General features: G+C 39.8%; 1 protein-coding gene across 6 annotated transcripts in view; it reads right to left on the reverse strand.

The window, feature by feature from the left end:
• The window catches only part of SPRED1 (sprouty related EVH1 domain containing 1), a 122,439-nt gene that overhangs the window by 23,717 nt on the left and 80,713 nt on the right, over nucleotides 1-18,009 (reverse strand). For all 6 annotated transcript variants that reach the window (XM_073348864.2, XM_073348859.2, XM_073348862.2 and 3 more), the window contains 2 exons: nucleotides 15,636-15,804; nucleotides 13,957-14,006 (listed from right to left, as the gene is read on the reverse strand). In XM_073348864.2, the coding sequence (XP_073204965.1) occupies nucleotides 13,957-14,006; nucleotides 15,636-15,804 (219 nt within the window). The remainder of the gene's footprint in view (nucleotides 1-13,956; nucleotides 14,007-15,635; nucleotides 15,805-18,009) is intronic.

Below are 18,009 nucleotides of genomic sequence, written 5' to 3' on the forward strand. Positions count from 1 at the left end.
TATCTATTGGACTGAGATCAATATTGATCTTTGTTCATTTAACAACAGGCCCAGAGCTTGACAAGTGGCTTGCAACATCTCGACACTGTGCTGGACCTAGAGCAGCCCTGTGATGAGCCAGTTGTCGAGGTACAGGTAAATCTGGATACCTTGACGTCTGAGGTAGGCTGCCATCACTGACATGCATTTCGTAAACACCCTTGGCACCACTGCTAGGCCAAAGGGAACACTGTGAACTGGTAGTGGGTGGTCCCAACTATGAAATATAGGAACCGTCTGTATGCATGAAATAGCAATGTGTGAAAGTAAGCATTTTTCAGATTGAGGGAGGTATACCAGTCTCCTGGATCCAGGGAGGGAATGATGGAGGCTGTGATAAATGAAGGGGTGGGGGATAGCTACCTATTATGGACCCAGCCAGCAAGTTAGCTATAAAATCCCTCTTAATAGCTGTTCTCTACTTGTTTTACCTGTAAAGGGTTAAAAGTCTCACTGCTATGCACAGGTAAAAGGAAGTGAGTGGACACCTGGCCAAAAGAGCCAATGGGAAGGCTAGAACTTTTTAAAATTGAAACAAGACTCCCTTTTGTCTGTCTGTTTTTTGTTCGCCAGAGAGAGAGAACAGGGCAGCAACTATGCTGTAAGAAGCTTGGGCCAGGTATGAAAAATCATCGGTATCATACCTAGAAACTACTCACTTGAAACCCCAGATATGTAAGTAGATCAGGAAATGTCTAGGAAGATGCAATTAGGTTTCTCTCTCTTTATTTCTTTATGGCTTGTGGACTCCTCTGTGCTAACCCCAGATGCTTTTGTTTTGCTTGTAACCTTTAAGCTGGACCTCAAGAAAGCTATTCTTGGTGTTTAATTCTTATAGTTGCTCTTTTTTTTCTTTCTTTTTTTAAATCTAGCAATGGCCTGAGTTTTCAGATTTTTTTTTTTTTAAATAAAATTTACCTTTAAGAACAGAATTGGATTTTTGGGTCCTAAGAAGTTTATGCACATGTTGTTTTATTAGCTGGTGGCAACAGCTAATTTTCTTTATTTTTCTTTCTCAGCTCTTTCCCGGGGGAGGGGGGGGGGTGAAAGGGCTCGAGGGTACCCCATAGGAAGGAACTCCCAAGTGCGCCTTCCTGGGTTCTCAAAGGGGTTTTGCACTTGGGTGGTGGCAGCATCTACCCATCCCAGGTCAGAGAAAAGCTGTAACCTTGGGAGTTTAATACAAGACTGTAATGGCCAGTATTAATTTTTAGAATCCTTGCGGGCTCCCACCTTTGCCCTCCAAGTGCTAGAGTGGGGAATAAGCCTTGACAGAGGCCAAGACCACCATGTGAAACTTCAACTTCTTGAGGTATTTGAGGCTCCGCAGATTGAGGATGGGTTGTGGCCCCCCCCCCCTCTTGGCTTTTGGGATAAAAGGCACAGAGGGAATTCCTCCATGGCTTCCACCTGCAGAAGGCCCTGCACCTCCTAAGCAACTAGATGCTTGTGAGAAGGGTCCCTGAAGAGAGATGTGGGGGGATAGAAATAAACTGTAGGGTATATCCCCCTGCTACTATGCTGAGGACCCACTGGTCTGATGTTATAGAGGCCCAGGCAAGGAGGAAGGGGGACAAACTGTTAGAAAATAACAGGGGAGCAGGATCCAGGACACAGGCTGGAAGGTTGTCCTTGGGTGTATGCTCAAAATGCTTGCTTGTTACCTGGTTGGTTATGAGTGGAGCTCAAGTGAGCTGTGGGTGCTGGCTGATGGCCTTGCCAGCGCTTATAGCCCTTGCGGAAGGGCTCTGACTGAGGTTGGTTTCCAAACCTGTGGGGCTGTTGCAGCTTAAACTGCTTCCTCGCTGGCCCAGCATGTAAAGGCCCAGGAAGAGCAAGGTAGCCCTAGAGTCTTTCAGGCCATGTAATTTACTGTCTGTTTGCTCCAAAAACAGTGCCACGACATTTAATGGGAGGACCTGGATGGATTGCTGAACCTCCATCAATAGGCCCAACAACTGCAACCAGGACGTCCGCCTCATTGAAGTTACCAAAGCCATGGTCTGGGTCGAAGAATCTGCCGCACCTGAGGCCGCTTGGAGGGCTTCCCTGGCCACAGCTCTGCCCTCGTCGAGGATAGCCAGAAATTTATTCCTGGACTCCTCTGGCAGCAAATCTGTAAATCTGGCCATGGACTGCCAAATTTAAATCATAATGGCCAAGTAAGACCTGATGGTTGGCCACTCTCAGCTAGAGGCTGGACGTAGAATAAATTTTCTAACAAAGATCGAGCCTCTTTCCCGCCTTGTTCTTAGGTGTCGATCCTGGTTGGTCCTGCCTATTGCGCTCATTGGCCACTGACACAACTAGTGAGCTTGGGACAGGGTGGGTATAAAGATACTTATACCCTATAGTGGGGATTTTTCTTTCTGCCTGCTTGGAGATGGGGGGCACGAAGGAGGGTGTCTGCCACAGAGCCGTAGTAATTTTTACCACTTGTGCACTGGCAATGCCACCTTGGAAGTGGCTGCTGCATTTAGCACATTGAACAGGGAGTCTGAGGGCTCCACCAGTTCCTCGGCTTCCAGCCCCAGGTTAGAGGCAACTCTCTTCAAAAGCTCTTGGTGGGCCCTTGCATCATCCTGAGGAACCAAGTGAGAGGGCCCTGCTATTGCCTCATCAGGCGAAGATGATGATGAGGCAGGTACAGATGGGTCTGCCAACTCCGCTGCTTCTGATAAGGGAGCTTGGCTGAGGCTGGCCAGCCCTGGGGAGTCTGCTCTGACTTTGCGACCGAGTCACGGTGCAGGCAGACCAACCTATGCCCCTGTGATGGGTGGGGAAATCCCCCATGTGTTCCATAGTTGCCAGGGGGTCAGCCACTGGCCCTGGTGCAATGCTACCCCTGGTAGCCCAGAGGGGAATGCCAATGCCCCTGGTGGTTGGCATTGGCCTGCGAGCAGGGTCTCCTCCTTGCTGTCTGAGCCCGAGGAGGGAGAGACTTGTCCGGGGGACTGGGATGGTACCGAGGCTACCTATTTACCCCGATCCCGTCAGCTCTGGCTGTGGACATCCATTGAGGACCTGTAGGGGGGCAATGGCTCTTGGTGCTGTGACCCCAATGACCAATGGTAGCGTTCGGCAGATCAGTGATGGTAACCTGATGATCGATGCCTCACAATTAGAGAGCGGTGCCGCTTTGTAGATTGGGAACAGGAGCGAGAAGACTGACTGTCAGACTGTCAGTGTGCTCACGGTGAACTGTACTGGTGATCTGGCGACCAGGCTCTGGCATCTCAACCCTCTGGAATGGTGCTGTGAGAGCGGCTTGGGTGCTCCTGGCACTGGTGCTCTGGGCTTTGGTGCTGTGCATCTGTGCCAGGCTGCTGGCGATCGATGCCTAGAGCCCAAGGAACGGTGCCTAGAATCTGGGGACTGACGCCAGGGACTCTGGCAGGCCAGCTCCACATCTGGGGGTTGGTGGCGCTGTTCAGGCAAATGCTGACGGGGCACCCACTGTGGTGAGGAGCAGTGCCGCACTAATGGAGACCGCTGAAAGGGTCTCAAGGCAGGTTTACCCCTTGAATGGGGAACCTCAGCGGCCAGCATGGGCAGCACCGGAAGGGACAGTATGTCCTGAGTGGATGAAACCACCAGGTGCTGAGCACCTCTGCCACTTCCTGGAATGGGGGCAGGTCTTGACAGCTCAATGGGAGTTAGAGCCTGGCCACCATCCAGAGGGGAAGAGCTGCCCCATGCAGGTCTACTCTCCTCCAGCTCTCTCCTTCCCTTTACGGGACATAGGAGAACGCCCCCTCCTGGCCATACTTTGCTCTTTAGCTGGTATAGGGGATGGGGAATGGTGCCAGTCAGAGGTTGGTGCCGGCTTGGAGCAGAGTCCAATCTTGCCGGCTCTGAGGCCAGTGCAAGGGCCGACTCCATAAGGAGCGCTCGGAGACGAATGTCCAGCTCCTTTTTAGTTCACAGACTGAAGCTCTTGCAAATGTGACACTTGTCACTCATGTGGGTTTCCCCTAAACACTTCAGGCAGCTTTCATGGGGATCACTGATTGGCAAGGGTTTTTTGCAGCTGTCACAAGGTTTGAAGCCTGGGGACCAGGGCATGCCCCATCCCTAGGCTGAGTCCCGCACAGGACTAACTGACTATTTTTAAATTAACACTAAGGAAACTAGTAACTATACAACTTTGAACAACTATATACAACAAATTCACTACTGGACACAGTACAGACAGGAAATCTTGCGAAGCAAGGAGACATTCCAGCACAGTCACGGGCAGTAAGAAGGAACTGAGGGATGGGGGAGCCGGTGGCATCCCTTATACTGGTGCATACGTGTGCCACTCTAGAGGGCACCAGAGCCAGTCCCCTACAGGTACCACTGAGAGAAAAACTTCCGGCACCAGTGCACGTTGTGAGCACACACACACCTATAATGGAATGGAATGGATATGAACAAGCACTCGAAGAACTCCTCTAAAGATATAAAATTAACATGGAACACATGAAATGGATTAAAAGCTGGCTAACTGCTAGGTCTCATATGTGATTGAAAATGGGGATTCATCATTGCACAGGTTTGTTTCTAGTGGAGTCCTATGGGGATCGGTTCTTGGCCCTATGCTATTTAGTATTTTTAAGTAAAGACCTGGAAGAAAACATAAAATCAACACTGAATGTTTGCAGATAACACAAAAATTGGGAGAGTGGTAAATAATGACGAGATCAGGTCACTAGTACAGAGAGCTCTGGATTGCTTGGTAAGCTGGACTCAAGCAAATATGTATTTGACCAAATGTAAATGTATACATGTAGGTAAATATACATATTTAGGAACAAAGAACGTAGGCCATACTCATAGGATACAGGACTCTATTCTGGAAAGCAGTGACCCTGAAAAAGATTTTGGGTGGAGATCGATAACCAGCTGAACATGAGCGCCTGATGCAATGCTATGGACTAAAGGGCTAATGCAATCTTTGGATGCATAAATGGGGGAATCTTGAGTAGGAAGGTTATTTTACCTTTATACTTGGTACTGGTGCAACCAGTGCTGGCATACTGTGTTTAGTTCTGGTGTCCATAATTCAAGAAGGATAATTATAAATAGGAGAGCGTTCACAGAAGAGCCAGCCAAACAATTAAAGGATTAGAAACATACCTTATACCAGATTTAAGGAGCTCAATCTATTTATCTTAACAAAGAGAAGGTTAAGGGTTGACTTGATTACACTTTAAGTATCTATATGGGAATATTTAATAATGGGACTCTTCAATCTAGAGGAGAAAGATATAACATGATTCAATGGCTGGAAGTTGAAACTAGACAAATTCAGACTGGAAATAAGGCATAAATGTTTTATAGTGAGTAATTAACTCTCAGAACTATTTTCCAAGGGTAATGTTGGATTCTCCAATGACCACTTTTAAATCAAGATTGGATGTTTTTCTAAAAGATATGCTGTAGGAATTATTGTGGGGAAGTTCTATGGCCTGTGTTTTACAGGAGGTCAGACTAGATAATCACAATGATCCCTTCTAGCTTTGGAATCTATGGATCCATGCTCTGGCATAAAAAAGAAAAAAAAAGGTAAAAAACCCTAAACATTGGATTTATTGTGCAAATTTTGAGAGCTAAACTGTCAAACAAAGGCACCTAAGTTGTATCTACAAAATTTGCACATATTCAGCCATGTAACAGAAGTATGCAAAGCATCCATTTGTGTATGCATTAGCATAGTTTGGAGGCACATCTTAGGGTAAGTCTACACTGCAGCTGGAAGTATAAAATTTCCTGCTCAGGTAAAGTGTACGCATGGCTAGCTTTGAGCTAAAGTGCTAAAAAATAGCAACATACAAACAGCAGCATGGGTTGCTATAGTACGTTTTGTATTGCGTTCCTTCGTATCATCTGTCCCTATTTCCTTGAGCCCAGCTTACCAAGCGATCCAGATCTTTCTGTATTAGTGACCTGACCATTTCGTTATTTACCCACTCTCCTCAATTCAGGGCAGGGTGGAGATGAGGAGGAAAATGTATTGGAAAATCATAAGGTAATTGAGGAAGGTAAACTGTAGAAAGGTCGACATTTTGCCTAATGACACAGACAGTGTCCTTTTAATTATCTTCACAGTTTTTTTCCTTTTCAAAATATCAGAAATGACTATTTAAACAAAGCTGCTTACTTTATATGGGTGCAAAATAGTTAAGTGAACCAATAAACTTTTTTAGTGAACTCATAATTCAGAAATATCCAAAGCAATTTTATTAAATTTGAAAAAAGCTTTACTTTGGACAGGATATATATGCCAAGTTTTAGTCCAATGTGAATTTTTATGGCATAGTTATGAACATCTGAGAAACAGCATTTATAATGGAAATACTGACAACTTGAAGAAATCCTAGAAACAAACTCCAGTTACACTGAAAAAAATTCTTTAAATAAGAACCAAGCATGTAAAATTTTCCTTAAGAACAAAATTTGTTACATTAAATATATTTTACACAAACACACATGCACATCCCCCTCTTCTATTTTCCACAGCAATTACACACCGCCCACATTCAATATCCTTTTACCACAGCCTGCAAAGTTCAGCACAAGCATAGGTTAGTCAGTATCATCTGTAAAGTAATCTACGCCAGTTTTTAATGCACAACGGAAATCTGGTTTGCTCCCAGCTGCTGGTATAATAATTACTGTCCTATGGTTGCTACGAGATACTAACTTTTTTTTCCCCAAGACTACTAAAACATTTCTGTGCTCACAGGCAAAAGGATGCTGGGAAAAGCAATAAAATGAATCCAGCTGTAGCTCTCCAGTGGAATTCAAAGCCAGATGACAGCTGTGGAGAAAATGAAAACCAAAAAGCTTCTCTCTTCTTCAAAGCTTCTCTCCTCACTTTTCCCTTCTCTGCCTGGGAGAGAATTCAGCATTGTTTTGCAAACACTGTTAAAAATGTTCTGCTTTCAGTATTCTGAATGATTATACAGAAGAAAGGATAAAAGACCACATTTCCCTTACTTGTATTTTGCATCCATGAGGCCTGAAATTTTGCTGCCTGATTCTAACCAACAGGTGAAGGTTTTAAGTAATTTTTTTTTTCATTTGAGTAAGTGAAACAGATCTCAATAAATTTAAAGTAACCACCTTCTGCTTTAGCTATTTCTTAGACTGATGGAGCAATTTTCAGATTTGGCAGTAAAGCCTTCACTACAATCAATCACATGTATTTTTTGGCCTAGATTCTGAAAGTGTTGAAATGTTGTCAGGATTAGTTTGAATATTTTTAAACAGTTTAAGGAAAAATAAATAGGACATATGACATATATTCCTTCTCCTAAATCTGCTTTGCCTAACCACAATGGAACACTAATGTTTTTTGGTATCAGATTTGGTATACAAATTCATAAACCATAACAGGAGGTGGTCTACCTTTGAAAAAGCAAATAGGGAGAGATTAACACAAATTATTAGCTGATTTAATCAGAAAAAAATAGTAAAATTCCTCTTCCTTGTTTAGTATGCACTACCCCACACACAGAACTGCTATATTAAATTTAAATAAGGAATACGGATGACTGTCACATTTACTGCTTTGAGTTAAACCTAATTAATATGCTATATGCAAATAATTTGTGTAGGAATTTCTTAACCCTGTAATACATGAAACAAATGAAATTACAAACATCATAGTATCGCTCCTGAATTAGATTGCAGTTACTTGTAAGAGGCCATGTGTAACTTACTTCATACATATCTACAAAATTTGCATATATTCAGCCATGTAACAGAAGTATGCAAATGTGTACTTCATACACAAATGGATGCTTTACTTCATTTTCACACAAAAACCTGGACACTCATTAAACATTATCTTTACAAAAAGGAACATGACCAACTTACATCCTGTCTGCTGCAGTAAGACCATTTTAGATAATGTGCGTGAATCACAAGCCTTTTTGCTTGTGCAGGATTAAGTGCTTTGGCTAAAAACCTGAAGCACTTAATCCTGACAACAACAATCAAGCACTTCCTTGGAGTCAAAGAATATGACAATATTTCTGTTTTTAGCCATCAAGTTTAAATTTTCCTCTGTCTTTACCTGTAGCAGGAAACTCAAGGAAGAACTTCCTGTCTTAAAAGTACATCAAAACTGTAGTGAAACAGTGTTGGTGGCCTGTTGATCACACCAATATACCTGAACAACAAAATCTATCAGGCATTGTAACATATTTGATGTACGTATCTCGCAAGTCTCAAAATTTAAAATAAGCATATCAATTTGAAAGAAATATGCAAGTATTCCAACAATACTGTATGCTTAGACTTCACTATCAGATGAAAACAGATGAAAAAATCTTGATTAGTTCTTCACTTTTGGTTTAGGATTCTTAACTTCATTTAAAAATAAAAAAATCACCCCTGTATCTATAAATTTATATTTGGTAGAGGAAAACAACTATGGCCAGCCACTTAAAACTGCAGGTACACCGAATGCAAAAACATGCACTTCAGCTGAGCCCACATGTCCTATATTTAAACAAGAAAATCCGATAAATACATGCCTCATTACTTAGCGTCCCACACATGAGCAATAATTGGGTATGTGTGCACCCACTGTACTCTCAGGTAAAAATTTGTCCTTTAGAGTGTTTGCTTGTTTACATGTGTTTGCTTTTTATGTTTGTATGTGGAGATATATACACATACACACACACCATTTATGACTGCACTAACCTTTTTATATAAATTTACATTTGGAATTAATGTAGTAACTAGTTAATAAATTGTACTTAAAATGTTAAGTTGAACCTACTGTAAGAAAACTGTTTTTGAAAAATAAATAATGTCAGCTAACCACTTATGGTGGTGAATTGGTATTTTATGGTGCTAAACAATAAAAACATGCACACTGAGTGCTAGCAGTGAAAGTCTTCAGATATAACACACAAGTGATTTAATAAATGGTAGCATTAGTCTCACTGTAATCAATAAATATAGCTGTACCATTCTTTCACTTAATAGCAGTTTGGGAAAAACTGAAGTGCTGGTTTTTTCTTTAAAGTATGTTTAAGATTTCAATACTTTGCAGTTGAAAAGTAAATATTAAGCTATATAGTCTGAAGGGCAAATGAAAATGATCTCAATTGAGAAAGAACCTGTTAGATTTGGTTGTCAGCTGGGAATTTTCTTAAGTTTCTTCAGGGTTCTTCATTTACACAACCTACCTTCTCTCCCTCATTAATTCTAGATAGGTATCCTTTAGCTTTTGTATTAGAAGGTATGAACTCATTTTCATTTTTTAAAATATTTAATTATTCATGTTCTGTGTTCTGTCTTGTCTTTACTAAAATTGTGTGGGGCCAAACTTGCATTCTTTATACTAATAATATTCCTATGGATTTCAGTAGCAGCAGAGCTTATGCTCTAACATACATTTCTTTCATTTAAACCAAAAAGCCAGCTGAACATAAAGTTACAGACCCTTAAAAAAAAAAGTTATAAAGCAAGAAGTTCAGTTATCACCAAACTTAGCTCCCACACATTAGAGGGATTTTATAACTGTGTAATGTTGTTATATATCATCTTTTAATAGCTCTACACTAGTAGTAGTATAAAGTGAGTCCAGAGACGATACGTAGATTTTTACTGTGAATTTCTAGGGTTTTGACAGGTTTACATAACTAGTTATTTTATAATAAAATGTATTATATGCTAAACATTGTATTACACATTTTACAATATTTACTATATGCTTAATATTATGATATTCTTACTGCACATGTACACAATCCTTTTGTGGGATTTGTGTAGTACAAAATAATTTGAGAAGACTGCAAAACCTTGTTAAAAAGGTGGATTAACAGTTAAGAACCTACTACAAATATCAGCAAAACATCTTTGAAATCTCAGTGAATTTGTCTAGCATCCAAACAAAAAATAATATGAACTACAGAATTCTGGTTTATGGTAAAAATAGTTGCTACTGTGCTGTGCTGTGAATTTCAGGACACTACCGTTTGTAGCAATATCTTTATCAATTTGAATACAAGTCCGCCACCTTGTATTTTAACTACAGATTGCGAGAATGAACTCTGTATTGGACATATTACAACAAAATTTTGGTTTAAAGCAAGTGGATTATGCCTCAAAGCTTAAAATAAATATTTTAGCATTTTCATCTCTGAGCAAAGAACAGTTCAGATTAGGTCAATTTGGGGCTTATCTTTTAGATGTCTCTGCCAATATTTTAAACATGCTCCTGCTCCTCTATTCCCCCCTCCTCCCAATTTTTTTTTTTTAAACTAAAGGCTTATTGTGTACATATACTGAGTCATTAAAATTTAAGCATGTATCAAAAGAAAGTACTACCTAATAATTGGAAGATATGCCTGGACTAGAACAGTGGAATGAGGATGAAGCCTTTTAAGATTTAGCGCAATAAAACTGGATGAGCTCTGTCTCTCCAGATATTTAGCACAGGAGCTTTTGTCAAGGAAGTGATTATAGACCTTTTCATATAACATACCTCCCAGAGTCCAGAGCTGGAGTACTTGCCTTGATGGAAGAGAGGTTAGGCTCTCAAACAAGGGGGGTGTAGTCTAGAGGGTTAGGGTTGAAGAGTAAGAAAATTACATGGTACAATCAATGAAATCATCTAGTGGTGCTGCTGTTATGCTAATCCTGCAATGAAGTAACATAAAAAGAGCACCGAGCCCTACAGAAGCATTGCTGTACAGGGTCTGGTTGAAATTTTAACTATAATCAGCCTAGCACATCTTAGCGTGTGACAGATTCCCCAACTCTTCCAGTCCGTAGAACACATATGGATAAACAGAAAGTTCAAAATTCAGTCAGAATTTGCCTTGTGCTGCAGCTTCAGCAAGGAACTCCTCATACTTCAAAGGGGGAGAGCTGATGCATTTTGTTCTGCTCCACGTGTGACATTAGTGCCAATTATTTATGGTTATGTGCAAATTAGATTAAACTTAAACTTCTGATCAACCCAATCTGTTCTGAGCAGTGGAGGTGGTAGAACACGGAGCTGAACAAAACTTGGCAGTTGTGTCTTGGGTAGGTGGGTCCTCAAGGGTATCTAGAAGCATAGCGGGATGGGGTGCTGCTGTGATTCCTACGGATAATGGTACTGGAAGTCAGGGAAATCGTAGGCGAGATTGGTGCAGCTGACTGTGGGAAGGAGAAGGAGAGCACGCAGGTGCCTGAAACTAATATTGGGCCCCTCACCCTGTGGTAGTGGTGCTTCCTCCTCAGGTGCTCCTTTCTTGCTGGGATGCAGCAAGGGGAACTGCAATAGAGGGGGTGTCTGGCTGCCTGTTCAGAGACAGAGTGGCCAAAACAGAACATACAAATAAATGTTTGCAGCCTTCCCATAGCATAGCAAAACATGACGTGCAGGAATGTGAGACAGGGTGCCAAATGCAAGACTGCATGGAACCTGACAGTTCTGAAAGGGACTGTTGGTGAAATACCCAGAACGGAGATTATTTTTATGATACCAACTTCATACTTCCTTAACCTCCCCAACAAATGGCATCTAACTCCACCACTACTTCACACACTTTAACAACAGTGAACTACAGACCTCCTCTACCCCATGTGAAGCTGTAAGTGTGCTCTGATCATGCCTCTTCCTGCCCTCAATGCACTCTCTACTCTAGGGAAGTAGGAAACGAGGGTGTAGTGCTGCCTATGCCAGCCTAGGATTCCTCCATACTGAGGGAATCCTGAGCTGCCCAGTTAATGCATCTTTCCAGAATGTCATCCCTGGTGGCTAGAGTAGTTGCTCCAAATAATTAATAAGCCTTAATTTCCCCCTCTAATATTCACATGATTGTAGAAGTTTTGGTTTCACTAGCAATGTACAGTCCTTGTCTGAAAATGTAAGTGGGCTACCCAATAAACACGTCTTTTTCTGTCTCATCTGCTGTGTGAATTTCTTCATTACCAAAATATCCCTTACTTTACTATGCCATGCAGATAGAATGGGAGAAGTTTTTTTTGTTATTTGTTTTGCCACCAAGAGACAGATCAGAAATATGACTACAATAGGGATTGCTAGTCATGATGGCACTTTACACTGTGTGTTCTGGACTGTATGCGATACTGTACTCAGATGAATTTGTACACTAATCTCAAACTAATTGCTATGAACAGGGGTAACAACCATCTTTTGGGAAGGCAACTGACTCTCCACTCTCCCTATAATACAAGTAATTCTATTATAAACTTGTCTAAATTATGTTAAAATATATAAAATTTTATAAAGTGATTTTCCCTAACAATATTATAAAGATTATTGTTCCTTCTATCTATACTTTATAACAGTGCTCCCAGTCTGTAGTGTGTTTCCCCTCAAAGGGGGGGGGGCACAGAGGAACAGTTGGGGGTGAGGGGACACGTGTCAGGGACCGGGGGGGGGCAGGAAGGGAGCACCACACAGCCCTGCTCCACCCTCAGCTCCACTCCACCCTCAATTGCAGCTCCACTCTGTCCCCATTCCCTCTCTGTCCTCAGGCCCACTCCTGCTCCTTCCCAGTTCTGACCCCAAGCTCCTCTGCTAGCCAAGTCCGCTGTAACGGACCAGAGGGTGGGCAGAGAGATTCCATTACTGGTAAGGGGGGGGTGGGTGTGACAGGAAAAGTTTGGACACCACTGCTTTAGGGAATTTCCATCTTTAAATCCCTATTTTATTGTGTGATAAAATTAGATTGCTCTTGCCTATCCACTTGCACTACAATCCTTTCTATACACTGGAATTATATTAGTCCCTCACTAATAGTTTGTTTCTTAACCAGGACCTCAAATTATACAGGTAGTCTGCTAATCTTATCTTTGTCATTTTGTGCATTTTATATTCTAGCTCAGAATATTGGTAAAAAGGCAATGTGCAGCACGAGAGTTTAACATCTAAAGACAAAAATCTTTCCTTCAAAAAGTTGCTTTAGAATACCATCAGTTGTCTGAGTGACTCTGAAGTCTTTAAGGAGAACCGCATATACAAAAAAAAGAATCTTTTATTTAAATGGGATATCTGAAAAGGCGAAAAAGTAAGATTTTCTTTGTATTTGCTGCATAAAATAGTGGGACTTACATGGCACACTTATAAATGAAGAAAAGCACCTATGCTTTATTCGGAGGTGACATGGGTTTTTAATTATATAACAACTTGGTAGTTATTACTACATATCAATTTCAGAATACTCAATGGTGTCTCTGAATAAAGTGCCGTAATTTTTTGGTGGCAAATTTTAAGGAAGCTTTTAAACTTCTAATCTCATTGTTGTCTACCGAAATTGCTCAAGAACAGTTCAAATAAAAATTAATCCTGTAATGTTGCTAGGGTCAATAAAACCTTTAGAAGATGTTTAGGGACAGCTTTAATTGGGGCACCAGCTTTATTTAAAATTATCTGAAGTTTTCCAATATGACTAACCTGTTTGGATTGGACTCTTCCCACCATTTACTCTATGACTCTTTTAGGTTGTGTTGCACACCCTCCAAAAAAACAAACCAAACCAAAAACCACATGACCCTAATCATGCCCAGTGCCAGCAGAGTATACAACACCACAATGCTATTCTGGTCAGCAAATAAAACTGTATATTTTTGAAAGACCCAGGCTCCTCTGCTTTTCTTTAAATGTTACCAGAGGATCAGACTTTGTTTCAACAGGACACACATTCCCCTAGAACAGACAATAAACTTAAAAATTGGACTTTTAAAATGTCAAACCATCTCCTTGTTTAATATGCATTACAAAGATAAGAGAGAGGCTGGATTATAAGGTACTTTCCAAAATACTGAATCTAGAAAACTTAATTAAACTTAAAATACTATAAGTACTAGGAAGAAGCAGCAAAATAAAATTACAGAAGTCAATCAACTGTCATTTGCTCTAAATTATGCAATTGGCATAAAAGTTAAAACACCTACTTGAAAGCCATCCTCAGCCACTTCAGTGTCACTGTGCAATGGTGGACAACCTGTGGAAAAATGAAAAGGGCAAAAATAAACATTTGTTTTACTTCCTTCACTATATATTGCTTCAATCATTCCATCTGAACCTCCAACAACAACTTAGGATATAAAAACTGAACTAAATACATAGACCTTTAAATAAGTAGATCAACTGCTTTATCATTTATGCTGTTGAGCCTATAATACAGGTTCCTAGTACTTCTGCTGCTCTTGTCAGCATGGTCTTCTAACTAGCTTGCAGTTCTGCTTTGCTGTGTTCTTACCACTGCATATTTCTAGTCACCTATTTATTTGCTTTCCTCTCCTTGTCTTGTAAAAGCTTCTCCCCCCACCCCGCCCCAGAAATCTCTACCATGAATCAGAATTCATAGATACTAAGGTCAGAAGGGAATTAAGAAAGCACCCTTTTTTGGATTAAATATTTTAAGCATTAATATATTTTGTGCTACTCCCTCATACTAAAATCTTGCAACTCCCAGAATTATGTCTTAAGCTGAATGAATTGGTAAAAAGGCAATATGGTGCGCATATCTAAAGACAAAAATATTTCCTTCAAAGTTTCTTTGGAATACCATCAATAAGTGCACACAGACAATACACAAGGATCCACATTAAAGGGAAAAAAAAGTGTGTGCTCAAATGTTCATTGATTAGTCTTGCATTTTCTCTCAGAGCTCAACTCATGACAAGTCTTTTTAATAGAACAAAACAATTCGCATTCTTCCTTTTACTAGCACTGCTTCATGCACATAAAAAAATAATCTCAGAAGGATATCTACATAGAATATTAAACTCTCCATTGTTTGACTTTCCCTTTTATACGTCTGAAAGGTACACTCACTCCCTTTTCCATTGGCAAATATTTTTTTGCCTCCTCCCCATTTATTATGTTTCTACCTCAAAACAGTCTTTGTTTTACTGTCTTTCTTATGCATCAGTTTCTATGATACAAGCACAGCTCTGGGACTTTGTGTCAATTAGACCAGTGCTTAAGATTTTACATGAGACATTTTCTCCACAGATCCTACATAAAATTCATGCATGCACTTACTTCGACAGTGTCTGCTAAAAAAAATTACTATGAACGAAGCATCTCAGCAAAGAAAGTGATCTTAAAGGTGTCTGACCATTCAGCTACATAGTTCACATATTAAGGACATATAATTTGACATGCCCCTAGAGATACTAGCATGAATCCATTAATATATACAAAACAGTATCAACCAATGGGAATGATGGACTTGTAGTTAAAAAAGCATAGGACTGGGAATTTATGGATATGGTCAAACCAGTCACATCGCAGGCCTCTGGTATGATCTGGGTAAGTCACTAAACCTCTCTATGCCTCTGTTTTCTCATTTGTAAAATGGAGATAATGCTTCTTCATTACACAGGCATATTTTGGGAATTAGTTCATTAACAAAATATTAGGATCCTTAGATGGAAAGTACTAGAGAAATTCAAAGTATTATTAAACTGTATAACCATTACAACCACAGTCTACTGTAGAACAATGCAAATATTTAAGTACTTAACAGCATTACATCAAAATACTTTTTACGGTGTCATTTCACAGGGTTAATACGGATACGTTTAAAAAACAAAACAAAAAAACCCCAAACCAAGACACACACCTTGAGAGAGATCTTCTACAGCTCTACGGATGCCTCTGTCAAATGCTCGTGCATCAGCAGGACTCTGAAATGTGAGGCCAAACTTCTTGTCATCAATCTTCCAGTGGTGAAAAGTTGGGGTAACTTTGTTGTAAATGAGGTCCTTCTTTAATGCACATTCCAAAACCACCTTCCAGAAATGAAGAGGAAAAAAAATTGTAATTCTCTGAAAATATCACAAATTTCACAAAGAAAGAATATTCAATATACATCTTTGGAACTGTACTTGAAAAATGACTTCTTAAATACAGTTAACAAGTCCTTGTTTAATTTCTTCCCAGTACAAACAAGCAGTTTCAACTAAGGCCAGGTCTACATTAGAAACTTCTGCCAATATAGCAGTGTCACTGAGGAGTGAGATTTTTCTTTAGTGACATTTCTATACAAGCAAGAGCCCTAGCGTTGGCATCATTTTCCAGCATGAAAATGCTTTTGCCAGTATAGCTTTATTTTGCTTGCCAAACCAGTATAAGCTATACTGGCAAAAACACTTTTTTTGCCTGTATAAGCTGCATCTACACAAGGAGGATTGTGCTGGCATAGCTCTATTACAAAACTTCTGAGTGTAGGCTAGGCCTACCTTGAATACTGTGTCAAAGCCATTTATCTCCACCTTCTACAGGAGAAGTCACTGAGCGTAGAAATTAATATAGTAGCAGGAATGAATATCTGTAAGTAAGCCAAACCTACTTAAAACATTAAAGAAAATTTAAAAGCTGAAAACAAGCAGGATACAGACAGCTGTAGTTTTGCACTCTATTTGCTAAAACAGCCAGAAATATCATTTAAAAAATATCTATGATTTGTGTTGTACTACATTTGGAATAAAAACAGTGTTAATATTAAGAGAAAGAATATAAACAAACATCTGACCACAAACATACTCCAGGCATATGCAGTTTGTCCAGTTATGAAACAAAACAATCTTCCTATCACTCTGCCATTTTTCTGTTTTAAAGTTATCACACAGTAAAGTTCAGTTATATTACATTTGTTGCTTAAAAACGTCAATAGTGAACAGCCTGTAACAGGGGCCTTCTTATTTCATGTTTTTGCAGAGCTGTTTAAATTTAAAGCACTTCATGATAAGTTGTTACATGCTATTTTTTTCCTTTAACCGGCTGCCATATAGTCTTTTCAGAATGCTAACTTCAGCATTTGTTTTGTACTACATTTTGTTACACACATACAACACAGATAGGAAATATAAAATCTCTTATAGTAAATGGGAAATAAGGATTATTTTGAACACAGTACTTGGTTAAAGATAAGATTCAATCAATGTTTTCTGCAGATCATTTTTACCCACTAATTATAAATACCTCTTGAAATCAAAATTATGTTTCCTTCCACCCCCCAAGATTCCCTCATCACAAAAGCATCTTTGCCATTGGATTGCACTATATTAGGTTCTTATGCCAATCTCTGGCATTTTTCTGATGACAAAGTCCTATATTTAAAACAGCTCTGAAATAGACAACATTAATTATTAGACTACCTATTTTAGCCTTCCTTCTCCTCCCAATACAGGATTGTTCCTCAGTCTTTTTTAAATGCTTTGTCTAGTCCATTTTGAAGTATGTGATGTGATGGAACTTCCTTTGCTTCTCTTGGGAAACCGTTACACAGTTAAGGTGAATTTCAGACTATTTATTTTCCTATTTGGCTTTTGTATTCTTTATTCATCCCACTTTTCAGAATTCAATTGCCTTCTATTGCTACTCCTCTCTATGCAATATTAATTTTAATTTAGATCTTTTACTCTTTCCTCACATATGAATCTCTTCAGATTCAAAATTATTTTTGTTGCTCTTCTGTCAATTCCCTACAAATGGTTGATATTGAGGTACTCTATTCTAGGTATAACTGTCTATGAAGAGAGAAATTATGGCCTCTGTATACCTGCCTTTACATGTGCATCAAAAAACCCCCAAACCAGCCGTTGTCTATTTTTAATTTGCAGCCCACTATCACCCTGTGTCACTTTTGGTACTAGTGCTTTGTAAGTTTTTTCCTCCAGCTCAATGTCTTCATTTTGGATTGTTCCTCTTCTTCCCCCAGTATTAATATTTCTTCTTCATTTTAATAATATATCACCAGGTCCATCTGTATTATTTGTGTGTCTTATGCTGTTCAAAATGCCCCCTAATCTGGAACCAAAATTATGTTGTTTATACTCTCATCCACAACGAAAGATGTGAAGTACAGGAACACTGATTCCTGCAGTACCTGACTGGACATCTGCTCCCAGCTGTGTTAATCTAAACACCATGAGATAAATTTAAATGAAGGAGGGGAGAAAAATCAGTGCTTTAATTTTGATGCTAACATGTGA

The sequence above is a fragment of the Lepidochelys kempii genome, chromosome 6, assembly GCF_965140285.1.
Source record: "Lepidochelys kempii isolate rLepKem1 chromosome 6, rLepKem1.hap1, whole genome shotgun sequence".
Lineage (NCBI taxonomy): Eukaryota > Metazoa > Chordata > Testudines > Cheloniidae > Lepidochelys > Lepidochelys kempii.